Here is a 25,065-nt window from a genome sequence, read left to right as displayed (position 1 = left end):
TGGATTGGACTATGGTGCATCTCAGGGCTCCTTACTTGCTAACTTAGCCTTCACTCATTTGATCCTACTTAGATGCTCACAGCATCTCTGCTTTGCCTTTTTGAGCTTGTCCCAATCAGCTAAAAGTAACAGGTTCTCAGTACTTATATCCTGACTTGCCATTTAGTGCAGGCATAAAACCAAGCAGCTCAACATGGCTGTCCACAGTGATCAGTCAATAGGAAGGACAATGTTCTGTAGGGCACTGTGCTATGTCAATCTCACACCTGTACCATTTGTCAGCCATTACACATCAAATGCACTAAGTGTGCTTCAAGCAAATTGCCATGTAACAAAGTTTAAGGAAAGTATTGCTTAGGCAACATGAGGAACTGAATGTCAGACACCTCACCACTTGTCTTGGCTCTTTCTGCCCTACTGTGGCTGTTTTCTCTTGGAATAAGACTAAAAGGAGGAATTGAGCATGACTCAAGCAGTTGGCACAACTGTTGGCACTGGTGTAAGCAGGGGAAGGGTGGAGAGATATCCCAAGTGAGCAAGTGAGTGAGTAGATAGTGCAGAGGCCATTCAGAGTTAGTAGGGTGGGGATATTTGGTGGGTGACAGAACAGGGCAGATGTTTCATGAAACATTAAGAGTGGTAGACCAAGAGATTTGGCTGGAGATGGGTACAATAGCAGAGATCGTGTGAGGCAACAAAGTGAAGATGGTGGTCCTTATCCTGGTAAAAAGGAGAATGTCTGTATTCCTCTTGCAGCATTTTTTGCAGTTCAGACAGCTGAGACCGCAATGACCTGCGTGGCAACCTTGAACCAGACTAGCAGGGTCTGGTGTCATAGCTGGTAGTTGGGGCAGAGGATGTTCCACACATGCATCACCCCATTCACCAGGACCTCCAAGTCCCCTTCTACAACATGGGGCAGCAGTATTTATCATGTCTGTAGCAAATGTCAATAACCGAGAAGGGCAGCTCTGCACTGACAACTTGAGTGGGTGCACAGCTTTTTAAATCTGGCACCAATGCCTGGAATCCAAGGATACCTCCACAGAGGTGAATACTTCTGTCTACGCAAGTGGGAGATTTGAGCTAGCATCAGATAAGAGGGGCAGCGGATGGGTACTGTACCCAGTTAATGAGATGAGCTTGGGCTGATGGTGAGAAAACTCATCAGGCCTTGTTGAGAGAAACTCTGGATGAAATTCAGCAAAAATGATACTCTAGTCAATTTCTAATAAAATTCAGCCCAATGTCATTGGATCTTCCCTGATTTGTCTAAGACTATTTTCTTTGGTTAATTTCAAAACTGCCAGTCAGTCCAATCCTGCCACCCAGGAAAGCTCTATTAGCATTCTTCAAAATAATTTCTCTTGTCAATAGCTTCCAGAGGAATTGTCTTGAGTGAGAAAATGAGAGATAACCCAGGCAATTGTACTGATGAGGAATAAATTTTATTATCACTAAGGCCCACTGGAACACCAGTGATAGGGAAGAAGTGTAATTTAACACTGTACTGGCACTGGTCCAAAGGATGCAACATTAAGAATGCTCACTAAAAGACTAGAGCTAGCCCATTGAGAGTATCACTCAAAGCATCAGTGATGGATTGGTGCCAGCGCAGAGGATGTAATACATAGGGAACTCACAACCTAAACCAGTACGAGTGTCACATGGGTGGGTTTCCATCAAGCTGATACTAATCTGGAGCAAAGATCGATCAACAGCTATTAAATAAACCAGAATCAGCCTTTGGGGACTGTAGTAGTGAAGACTGACTACAAACTGCCATTTGTCCAGTGAGAAAGCCAGTCAGAAAATTCACTTAAGTTGGCACTTAAATCACTCAGGAAATGCACTAATAGATAACAGGCCTATAGAGACATGGACTGAATTTCTTGTATATGACTTACTACTGTTTGTAACAATCTGTGTGGGATAAGGTTCCACATACTCCAGATCCCACCACTGCAATGTAATATTGTATAACCTGTCAATGCCAGTGGTTGTGCTGGTTTACCTGCGCTAGTGCTAGTAACATCTAGCAGTGTAAGTTGCATATTACACAGCATTTTAACCATAAACATCCCCTTTCAAATTCAAGCTTATCCATTCCACAGACTAACAAATCTATCTATACATAAAACAATAGATTAATTGTCTGAAGGATCACACAAAAATATGTAGCATTTGGTATATTTAAAGTTATCTAAAGATCTTTCCTGATTAACAAAAGAAACTACATTTTTTGTCAACAAAATTAGTTCATGGGACGAGGGCATCACTGGTCAGGCCAGTGTTCATTGCCTATCCCCAATTATCCAGAGGGCAATTATGAGTCAGCCACATTGCTGGGAGTTATATGCAAGGCAGACCAAATGGAGATGGCAGATTTTCTCCCTAAAGGGCATCAGTGAGCCAGTTTTTTTTCAATGACTATTAACAGTGGTTACATGGTTACCGTTAGGTCAACTTTTAATTCTACATGTTTTTAAATTGAATTCAACTTCACCACTTGCCATGGTGGGATTTGAACACCAGTCCCCAGGACATTATAGTTGCTTCTGGATTTACCATTGCCATTACCTCCAACATCTCCCCAAACCTACACCACCCTGTTTAGTTTATATCACTACCAAAAATCACAGAACTGTTGAGTATAATTAACTGCAAAAAAATGCATTATCCATCTCAACACTGTAATGATGTTTGATATATATTTTGATTAGATATCACAAAAGCAAGGTTATGTAAAATAGATACATACAGGTATGTATTAATGAGTTATTTATGTAAATGTGTAACTCTATGTTCTACAAACTGTCAATAATTGGTTGATTAAAAACTCAAAATCTTTAAGTTCTAATTTTAAGCCTCATTGAACAAACCAACCTGTGAATACTGCAGTCTTGATGAAACAATATAGCCTTCTAAGAATAGAGCTGTGAGAAAAAGCTGCAAGAAAAGTAAATACAGTTCTGATGCTTGGAATTGCAAGTGAAGTTATCGGAGCCATGATACCAACACTGACTGTAATATGATTCATTGTGGGTACTATGCCAAGCTGTAGCATTCATTGCTTAGAAATACTACCATATAAAGATAGTGCAAGAATTGCAGTGTGGTGATATTATATGAAATGGAAATGATGTAAATTTCTTGATGCACACTGTGTACAACCATCAGAATTCCCAAGACGGATAATTAAATAATGAGGAATTCTAAATTAAAACTCAGATGTTTTTAATCAAGCAATCAAATAATTAATACTATAAGCAATGTAATAAGGCCGAGACTACCACAAAACAGGTGGTGAGGGTAAGATTTGGGTCTGAGTCTAGAATTAAAGGAGCATATTAACTGTCTTATAGCATGGGTATAACTCAAAGGGCTTAGTACCAAAGAACTAAAAATTAACCAACATGCATTTCATTCTAGAAATCTTATTAATGTTTTCCATTCCACCTAGGCAAAACCTATTTTGCACAACTGCAGCACATTCAAATCACACTGTATCAGTTTTTACTCAATCTGTGAACATCATGAGAAATGTTTGCATGATTTCTATCATGGGATTGGGGATGGTTACTGAATATCAATGAAATGTAAGTATACATCAGTGAAATGGTTGGAAAAAGGTAATTAAAAAATAAGAAACGCAACCACTTAAAAGGAAGAGGATATTCAAGGCAATCTGTTACGTCGTCAAGTTTCTATATTATGAGACAGTTTGATTGTTTATAAGGACAGAGGGGAATGCAAATTAACCGAGTGGTTGTCATTTGCTTACACTAACAAATGATCTCAAATTAAAATTTTATGAAATGACAAACAGCTTCTGTCTGATTAATAATGAATTGTTTAAGGTTAGTCAACAATGGTACATGTTCTTCTGAGCGCATAATCCAGGTGACAATGAGACAAAGGCAAGCAAAGCATTTAAACTTTAAAGCGTAAAGTTTAGACCAAAGTGATCGACTGCATCACAAATAAAAAGAGTAAAGATAAACTCTAAATATGAGAGAGAGAGAGCAGAATAGAGAGAAGGCAAATAGTTTGGATTAAAAAGGAAGACAACATGATAAAAGGTTCTTTTTACATTTTCTCAATGTATACTTAAATTTGCAACTCAGCATTGATTGAATATGATATTAATTATGGCTCCAATGTTACTTTTAAAAAATTGTTAGATTAAAGCACAGTGTTGCAAACAGAAAACATCCAATATTTGTAATTTTAAGGAACACAAAGTTTTATGGGTCTATTAACAGTGGAAAATCACATTAAATTCAGGAAGATTTTTTTTGGTTCACATACATTGGGCATAATTTAACCTAGCCTGATTCAGAGGTAACTATGATGTCTGGGCCCACTGACTCAGGATTTCACCTGTAAAGTCTCCCAGAAGTGGAAACATCTCTCCAATTAGGTTAAAAGGCACAAGGAAATTCCTGGTGAAAGTAGCAGAATATAAGTGAAGGTTTGGTGATTTAACTGCTTAAAAATCCATTAGCCTCAACTTAGAGCCTTGCAAAACTTGTGGAGCAAGGCTGCAGCATCCAAGGGATGGCTCTTTCATTCTCACTAACTTTATGGCTGATTGAGGGTCCCAACGTTGGGAGGTGGGATGGGATGCTGAAATTTCAGCTCCTGTCCTTGTCTCCAACACTGTCACTCTCCTACCCTCCCACGACAACCATCCCGTGATCTTCATCCTCAACTTTAGCCTGGCATACCTTGAAAACCCTGGGCCCTTAGTGGATGCATTTCTGATAGGTGCCACCAGATACTGTGGCACTGTCATACAAGGAGAAGCGAACAGGACTTCTGGCAGCACGGCTCTGGAATCTGCATAGGCCCAACGGGACTAAGTCCAAAAGGGACATCATCAGGCCACAAGCATGGTACTGTTAGGGGCTCTTTGTCAACTAGGCGAGAATACCAGGCGAATTAACTTCCACCTACTGGATAGCAGGACTGCACATTAATGGCAGGCATTCCACCATGATTTGATTTTTGTTTTATTATTCCCATGTGGTACGTGGGCATTTGCTGCCCATTACCAATTTCACTTGAAAAGATGGTGATGAATTGCTTTCTTATATTGCTGCAGTTCTTTGAATGTAGGTATTCCAACAGAACTATTAGGAAGGAAGAGTGTTCTAGGGTTTTCATCATATGACAGTAAAAGAATAGCAATATATTTCTACGTTCAGATGGGCTGTGCATTGAGGGGTTAGTGTGCAGATGGTGAGTTCCTACATGTCTGCTACCCTTGTCCTGTGAGATTTAGAAGATGCTGTCAAAGGAGACTTGTTGAGTTTCTGCATGTTGTATATGGTACATGTGGCAGCCATTGCTCATTAGTGGTGGATAGAATGAATGCAGAAAGTTGTGGATGGGGTGCCAATTAAGTAAGGTCCTTTGTCCTATCTGATATCAAGCTTCTTTAGGGTTGTTGTTGCAGCTGCGCTCATCCAGGACAAGTGCAAAATATTCCATCACGTTTATGATTTGTGTCTTGTAGATGGTGGACAGGTATTGGGGAGACAGGGAGGGAGTTACTCACCTCGGGATTTCCAGCACCTGACATGCTCTTGTAGCCACAGTATTTATACGCTTGGCCCATTTCAGCTTCTGGTCAATGGTAACTCCCAAGAAATTGATGGTGGGGGATTCAGCAATGACAATCCTACTAAACTCAAGGGGAGATAGTTAGATTCTATTCTCAGAAATTATCAATGGCCTGGCACTTGTGTGGTATGAATGTTACTTGTCACTTAGCAGACCAAACCTGGTGGTTATCCAGTTTTTGATGCACATGAAGGCCGGCTGCTTTAGCATCTGAGGAGTCACGACTGATGCTGAACATTGAGAAATCAGCAAATACTCCCACATCTGATTTTATCATGGAGAAAAGGCCGTTGATAAAGCATTCATGGCTTGGGACTGAGATCACGAACCTCTAATAACCACAACCATCTTCCTTTCTGCCAAGTATGACTCCAACCAATACAAAGCTTTCCATTTGGCTCCTTAATGCCATACCCAGTCAAACACTGCCCTGAAAGATAGTCACTCTCAGTTCACTTCTGGAGTTCGCTCCTTTGGTCATGGTTGGCTAAAGCTGCATTGTCAGCAGCCAAGCAGCCCACAGAAGCCAAAGTGAGCATCAATGAGCAGGTTCAACAAGAGCTGTTTGGTAGCACTGTTGATGATCGCTTCCAACACCTTGCTGAAAATCAAAAGTAGACTGAATGGGTAGGAACTGGGTTGGATTTGCGCTACACTTTTGAGGACGGGACACGCCTGGGTAATTTTCCACATTGTTCAGCAGTATCAGTGTTATAGTTATACCGGAACAGCTTGGCTAAAGGTGTTGAAAATTCTGGAGAACTGAGGTTTCAGTACTATTGTTAGAATGTTGTCAGAAACCAAAGCCTTGGCTGGATCTAGTGCCATGGGCCATTTCTTCATATTGAACTGAATTGGTTGAAAACTGGCATCTATTATGCTGGAGACCTTCAAAAGGGGACAAGATGGATCAGTGGACTAGTGCATCGGTCTGAAGATGTAAACTCTTTGACTTGGTCTTTTTCACTGATATTCTAGGCTCCCCTATCATTGAGCATGTCAGTTTTTGTACAGCCTCCTCCTAAATGCCCACCACTATTCACGACTAAGTGTAGCAGGACTGCAGAGTTTAGATGTAATCCACTGGATGTAGGATCACTCAGCCCTGCCTGTTGCATGCTGCCTCTCCTGTTTATTACGTAAGTTATCATAGAATCTCGAAAGTACAGAAAGAGGCCATTCAGCCTAATGAGTCTGCACTGACCCTCTGAACAGCATCCCACCCAGACCTACTCCTCCATCCTATTCCCACAACCCACATATACCATAGCTAATCCACCTAGCCTGCACATGTGTAGACTAACATGGCAACTTAGGATGGCCAGACCCCTAAGCTGCATATCTTTGGACTGTAGGAGGAAACCAGAGCACCCAATGGAAATTCAGCTGTCCCGTGTTGCAGCTTCACCAGGTTGACATCTCATGTTTGAGTATGCTTGATGCTCCTCCTGGCATGCCCTCCTGCACTCTTCTTTAAAGTAGGGTTAATCAGCTGGCTTACTGGTAGAACGTAACAGTAGAATGTGGAATATGCTAGCTCTGAGTTTGAATACAATTTTGCTGCTGCAGATGGCCCACAACACTTCATGGATGCCCAGTCTTGAGTTGCTCGATCCGTTCAAAGTCTGTCCCATTTAACATTGTGTCATGCCACTCAACAGGATAGAGGGTATCCTCAATGTGAAGATGAAATTTGTTTCTACTGGGATTTTGCAATAATCACTGACTGATATTGTCATAAACAGATGCATCTGCAACAGTTAGATTGGTGAGAATTAAGTCGAGTAGGTTTTTCTATCTTGCCGGTTCCCTCAACACCTGCTGCAGACCTAATCTTGCTGCCGTATCCTTTAGAATACAGCCAACTTGGTCAATATTGGTGCTTTCAAGCCATTCGTGGTGAAAGATATTGATGTTCCCCACCCAGAGTACATTCTACAGCCTTGTCATCCTTTATGTTTCCTCCAAGTCATGTTTAATATGGAGAAACACTGATTCATCAGGCAAGGGTGAAGTAGGTAGTAATCAGCAGGGACTCTCCCTGATGTTCGACCTGATGCTATGAGACTTCATGGTGTCGCAGAGACAATGCTGCAGACCCTGAGGGCAACTCCTTCCCGACTATATACCACTGTGCCATTAGCTCTAGTGAGTCTGTCCTGCCAGTGGGATAGGCAATAGCCAAGGATAATGTTGGTGATGTCTCAGATATTGTCCGTAAGTTATGATTCTATGAGTCCGACTGTGTCAGACTGTTGCTTGACTAATCTGTAAGACATTGCTCCAAATTTTGACACAAGGTCTTAGATTTTCATTAAGAGGATTTTGCAGTTTAAACACAGTTAGGTTTGCTGTTGTCGTTTTGAGCACCTGGGTCAATGCTGGGTGGTCCATCCACTTCAATTCCTTTTATTAAGCTTTCCAGCAGTTTGATACAACTGTGCCTTCCCCTCCTGTCAATGAAGAGTGCAAACTACCATATCTGCTACAGATAATTGTTATGTTATAAATATTTGATTTGTCTATCATTATTCATGGTTTGTAACTCTACTTTGGAAATCATTGCCAATGTCCACCTTAAAGGCAGTGAAATGTAATTAATGTCCAAATCATTTTCACTTTCCACCCAAGAAAAAGTTTCAGATACAGAAGATACTCATTAGTTTATTATTCTTGACTTTTCATTCAGTTCCATTAGTTTTATAATATATCAACACATCACATGTCAAGTCTGCAGATGCTTATCACATCTGACAACAAAGCAAATCAAACATAACTCACATAACTTCAAAGAAAAGGTGTATTAAACTAATACGATTGATATCTTACATCATGTACATTTGTTTAAAGTAGGATGCCATTTCCTGATGGTTTCCTGTAGTTTATGACCGTAGCAGTTGACTTGCACGTTCCCAAGGTACATATCTCAGCTCACGACGACAAATATTTCCAGTTGTAAATACCAAGATTTATCAGTAGCAGAATAAAAAAAGAACTCAGCAGGATAAGCCATCTGGTTAGTAATGTTCTGCCAAAATAAATATTCTCCACAGCTCTCAAAATTCTTCTGTTACAGCAAGCACAAACATCAATAATATGACTCCCTGATGGAGGAAGACCCATTTTGCTAGCTGTCAGTTTCAGAAAGTGACTTACCAGAAGTAGTCCTGACGAGATCTGTTGTATTTCTCAATCCAAGAAACGCAAACTGATACAGCCTCCAAAAGCGAGGCTCTCCAAAGATAACAGAACGATATCTTGCCCACTGATATATTATTTCATCTTTGGGGTAGCCATCTAGAAATTAAATTGCAAAAAGTTTTTTTTTTAATTACTCTTCTATTAAGTCAGCAGCTCTTAAAATTGAATGTGCAATCTTTTACTGGGAAAGATATAAAATTTCATGAAGGAAGAAATGGTAGCTAAATCTCCACTTTCCACAGGCCATGTGCATTCCCTACCATGAGCATCTGTTCAATACCCAGAAGTAAGGTTAAACTAAACTAGAGCATAACTTCAATCATAAGATCAAAATGCAATTAAAGATGAGTAAACCCATTTAGCTCATAATGTTTAATCTATTTCCAAAGATCATGCAGTCCTATGATTAATAAGTCTAATTCTTTCTTAAAAGACTGAAGTTTTGTCTTCACTGCTCTATCTGGAAATTGATCATTCTTTATGTGAAGAAGTTCTGAATATCAGTCCTGAAGATAACCTTTACTTGTTGAACTTGTGCACTAGTTCAGCTACTCACACAATTTAAGGTAAGACTGGATATTTTAAAGTTGAGTGCTGCTGACAAGATCAGCAGTTATTACCCATTCCTTTTCTTTATTCATTCATGGGATGTAGGCATTACTGGCTGGGACAGCATTTATTGCCCAACCCTCGTTGCCCTTCAGAAGGCAATGATAGGACCTTTGTTTTGAACCACTGCAGTTCCATCGGGTAAAAATGCTCCCACAGAATAGAGGTTCAAGTATTTTGAGCTGCATTTCAAAGGCCTGCCTAGCATGATTTTTTTGCAGAAGGCAGCACTTAAAATATGGCTAGTGCCTAGTCCACCATCTTCTTATGTACCCATGAACTCACTGCCATAACACAATAGGTGGATGGCTGCCAAAATTGGTGTTCCACTGCATAAAGCTCTGCCTTTGACTTATCAATAATGAGCAACGGCAATACAGGTCAAACACACAACCGTGCAAGAATTGAAAAGAAACTTGTGAGCATTAACGTTCTCATATAACTGCCCTTGTCCTAGTTAGTAAAGTTTGAGGATTTTTGAAGCACCGTAGAATCGTGGTGAGTTGATTTTGTATCAATTGATGGCACATATTGTAGCCACAGAATACAAGTAGCAGAGGGGTCAGTTGTTTATGCAAATAGATCAAGTGGATTGCTATTTTCCGAATGGTATCATGCTTCTTAAATATTACATACAAATGAATCCAACCAAGGAAGTGGAGTATATTCTGTCACACTCCAAATGTGTGACCTGTGGGTGGTGAAAACAATTAAGAAGGCAGCCAACAAGCTAGCTATGATGTCGCATTTACAGCCCTGAATTGGTCTAATACTTACAGCACTGGTCAGTAGTGATAGTGATGCATATATTTATGATGCATTGGTATGGAGCAGAACTGTTTGAAAAGCAAAATTATACAGTATTCCAATTGTAAAGGCAATGAACGCTATAAATTATTTGGTGCTGATTCCATAATTTCACATATGTGGAGAACAGCTTGTTTTAACATGACAACAGGACCTATTTTAAACTTGTCAGGGAAAAGGGCATACAAGGGCTAAAGAATCACAACACTACGAATAGGCAGTTCAGGTCTAGATAAGGCAAGAAGCAGGAATTATGTCAGTTCAGCAAGTTGATGATCAGAAGAGGAGAGAAACTTTGGGCATATAAGGATACTATTATCATCCCAGCCTGCAAGAAACATCGAAGAGCATGCACATCAGCAGTAACCAACATTGAAATATATTTAGATAAAGTGATAAAAACCTGACAATGCCTAAAAATAAAAAATTATAGAATATATAGGTGAATAAAGTTAAACAAAATAATTTTTTTAATTTTTAAAAATTGGCTTGATATTGTTCAGAAATAGTAGGAACTGCCGATGCTGGAGTCTGAGATAACAAGGTGTAGAGCTGGATGAACACAGCAGGCCAGGCAGCATCAGAGGAGCAGGAAAGCTGACGTTTCAGGTCCGGACCCTTCTTCAGAAATGCTCATGTATGTGCGCATGTGCAATCTGACAAAATCCAGGAGTGAGCACGCGCAGTTGGCATTCAGCATAGGATCACTTGTTTCAGACATATCATTAAAACAAAAGACTTACCTGGGCCTAAATACTTGTTACCAGCTATGCTGGTGCTGGGAAACCATGAAGGTCATGGATAGGCTTGTGATTGAAATGACACGCATTTTCCCAAAAATTCATTAAGGTACATGCCATTAAGTTATACTCCCACTCCTCTGGTGCCTGGTGTCTGAAGACATACTTCCAAATATCAGGAGGCAAGAGCACGGAACAAACCTGGCCCCTTACCCACTCGCATGCCCACAATCTCTTCCCTGTTATGACTCCCAACCTCATGGTTCATGCCAGGTGCAGACAGAGAGAAAACTAGCAACATCTCTCGACAAGCATAGCTATCACTAATAAAGAACAACATATAGTTTCCATTGTGTTACGATGAAAATGTTGAATTATTGGTACCGACAAAGTTCCACGGATTATTGTTTTTGGTATGCTATATACCTTGCATTGTGTACTTTAGGAAAATAAATAACTTGAAAAGTATTGAAAATATTGAATTCTCTCCACAAAAGGTAGACTGCAGAGGTTCAAGAAGGCAGCTGACCACCACCGTCTCAAAGGCAAGTAAGGACGGGCAATAAATTCTGGCCAGCCAGCGATGCCCACATCCCACAAATGAATACAAGTAAATAAACATGTGCAGAAGTTTGTAAGTACATCTCATATCAACCTCTTTGTGACAAACACTCTTTTAAACATTCTGCAATGCTCTAACAAATGACACTGCTGTTTTATACATTAGTGATTAAATTATATGTCATAAAGTTATACATACAACTCGAAAATACCAAAGGGCATGAGTGCTCATCCATTGGGAAGTTATGCAGTTGTAGTTGGCATTCAGCTTCAATTGTCAATCTAAAAATAGTAAAAGCTCATTTTAAGTGTTGAAATAACTGAGAGGGCAATCTCATTATGACAGAAACATAATTATATAGAAGTATATTCACCCATGTAAGATATATATACAACTATGTGTCAGGTGTGAATCAAAGACAGAGATACATGTAACTATACATTTAAGACATGGACAGCAACTAAAACTTATTTACTCAGGATACTTTATAAGATGCACAAAATATATTATACTTCATAATACAAGCTGTCGTGTTTTAAATGTGCAAAATTTACATGATGGAACAGTTCAAGCTACTCATTAATGGTGAATATTGTTTAGATAAAAAGAGCATAATTGATGTCATGATACCATTAGCAGTGAATCACAATAAGTGTTGTATTAGATTATCAAAGATAAATTTAGTTATATTACTGATCTTATTTCCGAGATTTTCCACTGAAGAAAACGAGACTGTAAATGTCAGTTCGCTTCATGGCTACTCAAATACCTTAGCACGCTGCACATCTAATGCGTTTATAACTTCCTTAGAATTTGAATAAAATTGGTGTGCATCTAGAACTAAAAGGATAATAATCTCCCAAAACATCAATTTACTACAAGCAGCATTGAATATTTCATTCATTATTATTTATGAAGTGCATTTTTGAAGTGATTGAATAATTCAGATCTATCTGATTTCAAACCAAAATATCTAACCATTGGCAAACTATTCATAGTTGTCTTTGGGAATACTTAAAAAAAAATTACAGCCCAATAGCTCTCAACAACACTCTGCTGTGGTTTAATTATTGAATGACGTGTTTAATTAGCAAAGTTGGAGGGAAAAGATATAATAGCCCAAATTTTGCTTCCAAAATAACAAGAAGCTAAATTGCACTCACTATTATTCACATATAAATGATCCAGTAGCTTGTGGTCAGAAACAGATATTTTGTGAAATGCAAATCATCACATTTCTGGACAAATTTGTGATGCTTCACCATTGACCTTGCAAAAATGACCACTTGCCCTGAGGCTCCTCGTTACTTTTAGGAATATGCTGGCTTTGGAAAATTAAGCTGACATTTAATGTGTAACAAAAAGTAACAGTATATTTTTATAACTGAAATAATGTTGTGTTATCACTTAATGCCAATCAACATCTCTGGTCGAGAAAGGGAGCAGTTTAAACTGTTCAGTCACAATCCTGCATACAATAAATTCTTGCACAAAGCCAAAAAATTCACATTTGACTTTTTTCTTACTTCACATTTCTGCATCTTAATATATTATCCAACATTTTTATTACTTGTTCCATAACTGATTTGATTGGAATTCATCCAATTTCCTTTTAGCTCATTCCTCAGCCTCTTTCTTAATCTTTAAATCATATTGATTAAAGGAATTAAAGGGTCTCACCTATTACCAAGATCCCAGGTACTTTGTTGTTATTGTATTTTCAGCAACTTATTCTTTTTAACAAATTAAAAGGATCAAGGCACAAAGTCTAACTAATGATTCCTTACCCAGAAAAATCTGGGCCAATGATTTCATTAATGCACAAGTGTGGTAGTATGTTTATGCATGTAAATAAGATTTCAATGTACTTGCAATAAAGTTACAATACTAAGTCAGCAGGAAGCTTGAGGAAATACATGACCAAAGTAATCAGATCTTGAAGATTTGGTTATCGATTAACTTGGTCATCATCATGTTTTATAAATGAGAACTATAGTTTTTGTTTCCCGAGAAAAAAATCACTCATTACAGGGAGAATGCAGCAATTAGTACCTTGCAATTCCATTGGCCAGTGTGACTGTAAAAAGCAGTGAGCTAAGCCTGGTCTTGTCTTGAGTGGATATTGACCAACGTGCATTTCTACCTGGATCATGCTCACGAGTAGGATCACTGGCTAATTTTTTTGTCTCTATCACAGGAACTTTCATACCAAGTGCAGTGTCCTGATTGCCAATCTGACCCTGATCGGCCCTGTTTGTGATGCAATCAGCAACGTTCCTGATCTTTAGGAATCTGAAATTCACAAGATCCTGGACTTCTTTTATATAATAGCTAGAAAATAATCTCAATTTCACAGTAATGTTCAAAACAAATAATTATGTGCTCAGCCAAACTCATCTGCTATCTTCTCCATCAGAATAATTATAAGAATATCATATATATCATAACAACAACATAATATTTACTGGCTCTAAAAATAAGCAAATGAAATAGTTGTGTATGATAACAATTTTAAAAAGTGCCCTCAATTGACATGGAGATTAAGTTCATTTTTTTTCCTTATACTGCATCCAAATATTAACAAGTTAGCATAAATTACCTTAGCGTGTACAATATTCTTCCATCATTCCATATCCGAAGCATTCTATTTGGAGTTGTTATCCAATGGGCGTCAGCCTTCTTGGAATTTCTAAAGAATGTGTCTGGTATCCATATTTTGCCAACCATGTTGCTGTTGAGTCTGAGGACCTTCATTGTGCTATTAAATTTGAGACGTCTATCATACCACGTTTGGGCAAAAAATATGTCAATGGTATACTCCTGTTGAATGAATATGATATCATTAATATTAATATTCAGAGACAATGGTTCAATAACATACACAAAACCTCTGAACCATCTTTCGTATAAAATTTTAGTGTAAATATTTTTAAATCATGGAGTAAACTCAGCTGCCAAGTAATTCAAAACAGAGGAGATGGCATAGTGGTAATGTGACTAGACTAGCAATCCAGAACACCAGGCTAATATTCTGGGAACATAGATCCAAATCCTATGGCGACATTTGAATTCAACTTCTAAAACAAAAACCTGCAATTAAAATGCTATTGATTGCTGTAAAATCTCATCTAGCTCACTAATGTTCTTTTGGGAAGGACAACTTTACTTGGTCTGGCCTATATATGACCCCTGACCCAGAATATGCGGTTTACTCTTAACTGGCTCTGGGAAATTAGAGACAAGCAACAAATGCTGATCTAGCCAGCACATAAAGTGAATAATAAGGAAGTAAGGTCATTGACCTGGAACAGTGATCTGGATCATATGCTGAGGAGAAGGAAGGGTTCCCTGCTCTCCAGTGTAAATATCGGAGGTGAGTGCATCTCCCATAGGTCTTCATCCTGCGTTTTGGGCTGAGGGCCATTTCATTACTATGGCCCTCTTCAATCAGTTGCCAGCAGCTCTCCAGTACTGGGAACAATGGTGTAGAAATAGCTGTCACTTCCGGTACTGCAGCTAGGCCCAGGGGAAGATATGCTGCACTGGATCAGATAGCCAAATAAGTCTACAACCTTGTCAAAGGCCAACCTCACAGGTCAAGGTGAAGGGGGGTTGGGAGGTTCGGGAAGGTGAATGGACAAACGGAAAATCACAGCTGTAGAGGGGGTTGGGGGGAGAAGAAAGAATCTAAAATTGACATTCAGCACTCAGAATGAAGGCCTCCCCCTCCTGACCAAGCGTTTTACTGGCCTAAGCATACAGAGATAAACAAGTCAGGGTGTATTTTGGGTGTTGCCCTCTCCTGGTATCTATTAAATCTGAGCAGCAGTAGGATGAAGCCTTTAACTGGGTATAGTTACCTAATTAAGGGTGGGTCAACTGGACAATGAATGGGTTGGTTTCATTTGAATAATAAATCTGTTGATCCAGGACATAGAATGAGAGTGACCTGGTTCTACAAGGACAAGTAGCAATCTTGAATGTACACGGTACTGTTGTTCATACTGAGCTGCTTTTACACTAATGCCTTTTAAGTTGGATTCAAAGCAATGAGCATACTCAAGCCTGCTTTCAAAATTCACATTAAATCCAAATTCGATGACCAGCATCAGCACTGCAGATGTTTCCTCAATTCTATAATATGTAGAATTAGTGATGTTGTTTGGGCAAAATTGACTGTACAGGTAACTGTGATGTCATTAATAAATACTGTTTTTTTCAAATAAGATATAGACTACCTGCCTTCAACAATTTTAGCAAAAGTAAATCACACTAGAGGAGTTAGGTCCCAGTTGTCACTAATTCCATCTATTTTTTAAACCATTCAATGAGTGAAAAAAGGAATTCCACATCCTGTTAATAGAGAAAGATCTTCCTCCTGCTGTTAATGGAAATCAAATTACGCACTTTCTTTAACAGGAATCCAATAAGGAATGTTACTTTTATGCCTTGGTGTTGAGATCAGAATTTATTCTTTGGTATTTCATCCTATAACCAATATGGCTTAATGTCTGTAGATTTTAAAGTTGAAACATTATTTATGCTTCTACGTCAAACAAAATCTTCATATTCAGGTTTATAGATGAGTAAAAGGTTGAGACAAAACACATTTGGGTGAAATTTGCCCATTTGCAGTTAAACTGTTATTGGTCAACGGGACATATGGCATCCAGACCACCATAACTCGGAGCAAATCTTCCCAAGGAACTTCTCACACTTCACCTCATTAATTTATGCAGCTGGGTGCTTGGGCACCTTTCCCCAGGAACTGTGTAGCCAAAGGAACAGGAGTAGAGTCATAGAGTCATACAGCACGAAAACAGACCCGTCGGTCTAAACAAGTCCCATCTGCTTGCACTTGGCCCATGTCCCTCCAAACATGTCTAATTTGTGTACTTAACTAAACATCTTTTAGACATTGTGACTGTACCAGCGTCTATCACTTCCTCTGGAAGTTCATTCCACACACAAACTACTCTCTCTGTGAAAAAATTGCCCATGTCTTTTCTTAAATCCTTGTCCTCTCACCATAAAAATATATCCCGTAGTCTTGAAATTTGCCCACCCTAGGGAAAAGTTACCTGCTATTCACGTTATCTACACTCCTCATTATTTTATAAATCTCTAAAAGGTCACCTCTCAATCTCCAATTCTCCAGTGAAAATAGTCCTAGCCTCTCCAGCCTTTTCTTATAATTCAAACTCTCCACTCCAGGCAACATCCTGGTAAATCTCTTCTGAACCCTCTCCAGTTTAATAATATCCTTCCTATAACAGGGAGACTTCTGGTATCATGAACTGCCCCTCCCACGATGACACTCACTGCGATTACCAAACCTTCTGCTCCATAACAATTCTGTATTGCTGTGATGTAGCCCAGAGGAAAGCTCTCTCTCCCCTTTTCGCAGACAGGGACTTGGAAGTGTTGTTTGATGAGTTGGTGGAGAGGAGGGCAATTCTTTTTCCAATAGACCATCACAAGAGGTCAGACTACCAGATACAGCTAGCCTGGACTTAAGTAGTTTAGAAAGAAGGTCAATGACCTTCTGGTCTCTGCAAGAGTAAGTGCCACCATCTTCTCTGCTCCCTCACACTCAAGGCCTACACTCACTCTAACTCTGCCACTACACAAATGTCTCATAGACATAAGGATCATGGACTACAACTTTCAGTATTGCATGCATCGTGTCTATTCAGTGGCTCTTGACCACATCATCCTCCTAACCCTATGAGCTTTGCATTCACTCATTGGGAACACCTATCTACGTCTTCTGCTCCTGCATTACAAATAATTGTTCTTCCATCTACTACCACCATATGCAAGATCTCCATTTATCTCACTGCAGGGAAACCTGGCCCTCCCCCACCCTGGACTGATATCTCACCAGCACCTTGATTGACCTACCTGTGATCCCTGGACCACTTTCACCTGACCTGTAGGACTGACTGTGGTCCAATCCCTAAACTGCAAGGACATAGATTCCCAGGTTCTGCTAAGTTGTCATGCCTGACTGATTGCGGGCAACCTTCTAGTAGGAATTGGATAAGTCCCTTGACCGACTATTGCAGTACCCCCTGATGGACGGTTGCCCTCCTTCACACCAACAAGGACTGCTCCCCTTTGACTTTTACACTTGCCATTTGTTTCAAGCTTGCATTCACTCATAAAATGCTGGCACATGCTGCAGGTCTGATGTAACAGTGCTATGCAGCAATGTGTCCATGTGTCCATATTGCAGTCAGGCAATGGCCTAGTGGTATTATCTCTGGACTGTTATTCCAGAGACCCAGATAATGTTCTGGGAACCCAGGTTCAAATCCCATCACAGCTGATGGTGGAATTTGAATTCAATAAAACATATCTGGAATGAAGAATCTAATGATGACCATGAACCCATTGTTGACTGTCAGAAAAACCCTCTCACTAATGTCCTTTAGGGAAGGAAACTGCCATCCTCACCTGGTCTGGCCGACCTGTGACTCCAGACTCACAACAATGTGGTTGACTGTGAGCTGTGCTCTGGGCAATTAGGGATGGACAATGAACGCTGCCTAGCCAGCGATGCCCTTATCCCATGAATGAATAAGGAAAAAAAATGTCATATCCTGGTCTTACTAATCAATTGTCTCGTCAGTGCTCCCCACCATCAAAAAACTGACTTCCTCTTCCTTTCCTAAACTCAATGCAAGCCCAGGAGGTTGGCAAATTGTAACTGAGTGCCAAAAACCATATATGTTTAGAAGGCAATGCTAGCCACATCAGGCTGGCAGCCTGAAAGTCAGTTCTGAAGTCAGTGAGGGTGCTATAACAATGCAATGTGAAGTAAATTCAGGCTGGCAGCCTCCATGTAAGTGGCAAAGTAAGTGATCATTAAGAAAGCAAGCTAAGAGTCATAAAAAGTGTATCCACTGAAGATGCGGGAGATATTCTTGTGTGCCTGTGAGCAAACTGACCTGGCAGATCCATTCAAGTTCTAGGTGTCCCTAAGCTCCAAAGTGTTGAAATACTGAAGTGGTGCCTAAATTGCTCTGAGAGCAGGCATAATGGTGTAGTGAAGCTGAGTTTGCTGATGCATGGATAAAGTGTTGAGGAGGATGGTGACCATGGAGCAGGCAGGAACTTTGCCGTGCAGAAACAGCTAGATGATAGCTGGAGCAAACAAGCGAAAAACTGCAGCCACCAGATACCCACATTGATTTATCTGCCAGGCATTTGCGCTGTCTAGTTTCTCAGTAAAGAAAAGCATAGTAGGAAGTGACATATAAAAAAGGCTATTTGGGTTTTAATGAGATGCAAATGCATAGAAATAAGGTAGTTGCTGCTCAGTGGTGAGATTCTGAAATAGCCATTTCCCCGTTCGCGGGGAAAAAAACAGGGAAAGTTTTCACAACATTAAGAATCAAATTTTTCACTCACATTGTACTTTCCCATCTTTCTTGCACTTATTTATGTCACACCAGAGAGAACAAAATTCTCACAACAATAATGTGAAATAAAAAATCAAAAATTCTAGAACAATATAATTTTAAGTTAATGTAATGCATATTAAAATTTATAAGTAATACTGGTTTCCCACTTATTGCATACACGTGATATGTTATAGCTGGGTGTGATACATGTGTTAAGAGCACTTCTTCATGCCTATCATCAAATCTGTTAGGTTGAGGCACTAAAGGCAGAAATAGTTGGCCTACTTTACTGAACTAAAATGAAACAGGGAGATTTCTTTCCCTATAACAGGCAGTGGAGGATTTTTCATAATATATGTTTCTTAGGTTCTTTATTATGGCTTACGGAGAAATCCTTGGTTCATTCTGAAAGAATTGGCCGAGAAGACAATCAGAATTGAAACAATCCGGCAGAAGAGATTTTCAAGAGATAGATATTCTGAGGAGAGAGCCAGATGCTGTTCCTATGTATGATGAGAATTATTTAATGTCACTAACATTGTAAAGTAAGCTAAGTTCAGATCAGTATTAGTGATCTTCACAGATGGCAAAAGCATAGAAATAGAGTGATTGTGAATTGTTTCAATAATGAAGCTGACATTTATTCTCTGCAATAAATGTTTTATGTATGTACAGACTGAGATTATTAATTCTTTAAAATGAAATTTGCGGTAAAAATCCCAGCAAATCTGTGAAGATATCCTGCATGTGCATTTAGTTAAAAAATCATTTAAGGTAAGTATTATACAGAATCTGCACAGAGGAATTTTTAAAAATTCCTTGAAGTCGCTAGCAAGCCCAGCTTTTGTTTCCCATTCTCAAATCTTCTTGAACAGAGTTGTTTGCTGGAGCCATTTTTCAGGCAATTAAGAGTCTGTGGGTCCAGAGTCACATGTTTGCCAGACCAGGTAAGGGCAGCGGATTTCCATCCCTAAAAAGGACATTGGTGAAACAAATGGGTTTTTACAACAATCAACAATAGTTCCATGGCACCATAACTGAAAGTACCTTTCAATTCCAGACTTAATAATGGAGTCACAGAGTCGTAGAAGTCCACAACACAAAAGGCGGCCCTTGGCCCATCAAGTCTGCACTAGTTATAAAAAATAACTATGCTAATCCCATTTTCTAGCACTTGGCCCATAGCCTTGCATGCCTTGACATCATAAGTGCACATTTTAATACTTCTTAAATGTCATGAGGGTTTCTGCCTACACCACCCTTATATGCAGCAAGTTCAAGATTCCCACCATGCTGTGCGTGAAAAAATTTTTCTTCACATCTCCTCTAAATGTTCTGCCACTCACCTGAAAGTATGCCCTTTAGTTACTCCAACAAGGAGAAACATTTCTTCCTGTCTACTCTATCAAAGCCCCTTATAATTTTCTACCTTTCAATCATATTCCACCCCTCAGACTCCTTACGTCAATGAAAAGAACCCAGTATATCTAACCTCCCTTCATAACTAAGACTCTCCAAAAACTAAAAAGAAACTTCTGAACAGATTCCATGTAATATTTACTCTCTATGAACTTTTAACCGAATACACATGCAGGATATCTTCTCAGATTTATAGTGATTTTTACAGTGAATTTTGTTTTAATAAATTAATCATCTCATTCTATGCATACATGTAACAATCAATGGGATTCTGGTAGTCAATTTCTGATTGATCATCAGTTAAACTAAGTTAACATCATAAACAACAAGCACAAAAACAATGTTGCTGGTAAAGCTCAGCAGGTCTGGCAGCATCTGTGAAGGAGAAAACAGAGTTAACGTTTTGGGTCCGGTGACCCTTCCTCAGAACTATTCTCACTCTGTTTTCTCCTTCACAGATGCTGCCAGACCTGCTGAGCTTTTCCAGCAACTTTATTTTTGTTCTTGATTTACAGCATCCGCAGTTCTTTTGGCTTTTAACATCATAAACTCCTTGACAGTTCTCTCTAGCATCCTTTAATCATGGTTCCATGCCATCATTTTGGCATAAGAAGGCCTCATGATCTACCTGAGCCACCATCAGGATTATGCCCATGCCACTGATTCGATTAAGGCCACATTTTAACCAAATGAGAAAAATAGTCCCTACTTCATAGATAGGAACACAAAAATGATTATATAATGGTATGAATGTTCTCAACTAATGTTGAAATCCAATTAGAATGTTGAAAAGCCTGCTTAAAAATTGATGTCTCAGGGACAGAGATGATTGATTGCATTGGATCTTCAGTGAAATGAGACAATGTGTACAACACAGATGGCAACTACAATTGTTGAGTGAGCTCCCAACTCAGCCATCTCAGTAATTGCAAACAAGCAAAATAGGACACCAAATGCATCCTTACATGAAGAGACAAAAGCTCAGAGGAGTTATGTCATTGATATTGTTGTACATTTAGTAGCAAGTTACAGAATGCCTTTGCATTTTCTTGGTCATGGCCCAGATCAAACCCCCTCAAAATATATCAAGGAGATAACCTAGAACCTAATTTTTTTATTTTATTTAAAGACAAGTGTAAGGTGTTGTGTTCCAGATTTGACTCAACTGGTCCACCACTCGGCTTTAAGCAAAACACAATTTATTCTTACAACATAGTTAAAATACAAACAAAAAAAAATTAGCATAACTTTAACTCGACTGAAATACTTCATTATGTAATATATTATTTAAATAATAATCATCAACTGTTCCAATATAGCAACATCCCATAAACACGCCCTTAGCAAAGGCAAATTCAGCAAAACAGATTTTCCTCACATGCTATCTCCACTCCAAATCAAGAGAAAGGAAAATTGAAAGAACCAATTAAGTAGCAGAGAGAGAATTCAAGCTTATTGCTGCAGCAGAGAAAGATCAGTATCTATCAGCTTCAACAGCCAACTCCAAGCCCCAATGGAAAGCAAAACTAAAACCATGGGTCTGCATGAGCCTGACTCCACCCCCTCACACTCCTTTTCTAATTTGGAAAAAAAACCCTCAGGGAGCTCAAAGCTGTTTACCCACTACTTCTGAAGCAGACATTCTGACATCACTGTGGAAACACCTCTCTGCAAGAGAAACAGCACAAAACAAACCTTTCTTAAAGCCACAGTACTGTAATGCTTGGCTGGAGATATTGTCTTGCACAAGACACAATGAAGAAATAATGGAATAAATGTTATATGCACAGCAACATCCTGGAGTACATCCAGTGCTAAAAGGGAGTTTGCCAGCATCCAACCATAAAATTCACTTGTGGCCACATTGACACCATAGCACAAGGAGAGGTGGCCAGGTATTTGAACAGGGACATAAAGGCCACATAAATCAGTAAATTAGACTTGCCATCCACAGCAACAATCATAATCAACAAAAGATGACATGTAAAATTAGAGCAAGTAGACTGCTAGTAGTCTTCTGTCTTCATTGTTGGGTCTCAGAGATGTTGTGCTACTACTGCTTTTAGGATCCAACTCTCACCTTCCACAAAGTAGTACCTGTATCAATGGCACACGAAAGAAGAAGCTTTCCAGGCAAACCCTCAGAAAAGGAATGGGGTCAGGTGGCAAGGGCAGTTGATAGCCAGGTACCTCCCTCAGGACAGTACTGAAAGAGATTTAATGACCCTTCATGGGTAGTCGAAGTAAATGAAAGCATTTGGATTTCAAAATGAATACCGACTGTGATAGCAATCATAATGTAGAGTTGAATGTTTCCTACAAACTGATAATGAAATACATAGAAACAATTTTGTTTACATTTAATATGAACCCTCATTAATTCAGCAAACTATAGCGCAGAAATAGAGGTCATTTGGTCTACATTTTGTGCCAGGGTTTGTGTTCCACATAAACCTCCTTGCACCCTTTTTCCATTTAACTCTATCACTGATCTCTTTTTCGTCTCTTTGAAATATAGCTCCCCCTTATATGCCACATTATTTACCTCAAATATTCCTCAAGTTTGGATTTTTGGGTACTCTTTGGGTAAAGAACTTTTTCCTAAATTAATAATGGGAATTATTAGTGATTATCATATATTTCTGATCTCTAACTGAATTTTCCCATTAAACAGGAACTATTTTTCTATTTCTACCTGAGCATGATCTTAAAGATTTTTTAACTACCAACCTTTTCTTTTGTAGAAGCGGGGTCAATACTGCATAAATTCTGTACAAACATCTGCATATCATGGAAGATGTGAAATCTTCAAAGTATACATCAAAATGTTTAATTTTACAGCTTAGCAAGTTCAAAATTTGTAAAATGTCACACGGTTCAATATTCTAATAAAATCATTGAGGATTTATAGAAGTCATTCCAGGGTTGAATCAAGTAGCATCGAGTAGAAAAAAACTGAATGTGCCTGGGCCAATCAGGTGATGTGATAAGTATCTGTAGTTGTGAGCTACATCATAGCTCACTTTCAGCTTCACAGATTATCTCGTCACTTTATACTTCCACTTATCATATTCCAAAGCTGTCCATGGCATATCATCTATTTATACCATGAAACATCTTGTCCACATCTTAATATCACATTATCAGAATAAGTCTTCCTGTAACATTAGTTCTGAACTATTGGATTAGCCCTATTTCTGCAGTTCCGTATTCTACTTTATCTCAAAATAATTAATCATGCCAATCTTCTTTCCTAGTAATCCACTACAATTTAGATCCAGTAAACTGTGATAAAGGTAATTATCGTAGTCTTTCAATTAGAACTTTGTGCATTAATTATAATGAAATATAGCTTTCATATCAGAACATTCCAAAATACTTCACATAATGAATAGCCTTTCTGAACTACCAACTGTTGTTGTGCTGATATATGAAGAAAACTTGAACCAGTAACTTCCAACAAATAGCTGTTAATTAAAATATTCAATTATATTTTGACTAGACTGTTTGACCAACCACGTCAACAAATTACAAGCTGAGGGTTAGACTTCCAGCCTATTATTCCACACATAGATACACAGTAATTAAACTAGCCATTTTAAAAAACTGCAGGTCAATGATATCAACACACTTAATATTTGTTACTTTGGATGCCTAGGCCTGATAACGTGTATGCTTCTTCACAGAGCATTATTTTGCACTTCTTTGGCAAAATGATACATTTATTATAAAATGTAAAACAAACCACCTATTCTTTTGTTAGAAACCATTAAGCATCAGGCTTAAACTTGAAATCCGATCGGAAGCAGCATCTAGTGACAAGTGGAATGGACTTGTATTGCCCACATTAGGTGATGTACATACAGGTCCTAAACAATAATTCATGCTGCTTGCTGATGTTAATGTTACTCATTTGCTTATGTTTATCGAAGGGATAGTTGAGGGATCTAAGGTATCCAGGAGACCACTTAAAGGTAGAAGCAATCTTTAAGGAGGAGGTCACATTTTGGTTGCAGACTCAAAAAGAATTTAGCTCAGAAGTCACTGAAAGGGGAAGCAAGTTGGCACCCAGATTTTCCTCAATGCAGTAATTGGACAGCAAAGAAATGTTCAGTTTACTAGAGAGCAGGAAGACCTCTATGCAGCTTCTTCACAGTGAGAAGAAATTACTATGTATGTGAATATGAGGAATATTGTACCAAGGGTCAAGCTGCAATGCTGGAAAGAAAGACACGATCTAACTGGGGTTATTAAAGTGAGAAGCCTCCCTCATTCATTCATAGAATCTCAGAATCCCTACAGTGCACAAGCAGACCATTTGGCCCATCAAGTCCATGCTGACCCTCAGAAGAGCATCCCAGACAGACCTACCCCCCACTTTATCCCAGTAAACGTGCATTTCCCACAGCTAATCCACCTAGCTTGTACATCTTTGGACACTGTGAGCAATTTATCATGGTTAATCAACCTAACTTGCACATCTTTGGACTGGAATCAAAGGTGAGTCAATGGCGCTGTGAGGCAGTGCCAACCTCTGAGCCACCGTGTCACCCCGTGCCTGCTCAGAACACATCTGACTTTACAAAATTGTATTTAATGAAAGCAATGTGGGTCTCACTCATCAGTTGGTAAGCCAGTGAGAGTCCTGCAATGCTCTTAAGAAGGGCCTGCAGAATGAAGTACCGCTCAA

At 39.1% G+C, this 25,065-nt stretch overlaps 1 protein-coding gene across 1 annotated transcript in view; it reads right to left on the bottom strand.

The window, feature by feature from the left end:
• Nucleotides 1-25,065, bottom strand: part of gabrg2 (gamma-aminobutyric acid type A receptor subunit gamma2) — a 114,104-nt gene that overhangs the window by 74,837 nt on the left and 14,202 nt on the right. Inside the window, exons 4-6 of the mRNA XM_020529132.2 lie at nucleotides 14,147-14,367; nucleotides 11,746-11,828; nucleotides 8,785-8,925 (exon numbers count right to left, since the gene is read on the bottom strand). Coding sequence (XP_020384721.1) covers nucleotides 8,785-8,925; nucleotides 11,746-11,828; nucleotides 14,147-14,367 — 445 coding nt within the window. The remainder of the gene's footprint in view (nucleotides 1-8,784; nucleotides 8,926-11,745; nucleotides 11,829-14,146; nucleotides 14,368-25,065) is intronic.

The sequence above is a fragment of the Rhincodon typus genome, chromosome 12, assembly GCF_021869965.1.
Source record: "Rhincodon typus isolate 14 chromosome 12, sRhiTyp1.1, whole genome shotgun sequence".
Lineage (NCBI taxonomy): Eukaryota > Metazoa > Chordata > Chondrichthyes > Orectolobiformes > Rhincodontidae > Rhincodon > Rhincodon typus.
The sequence above is the reverse complement of the archived record's forward strand: the minus strand, read 5'-3'. Positions and strand labels throughout refer to the sequence as shown.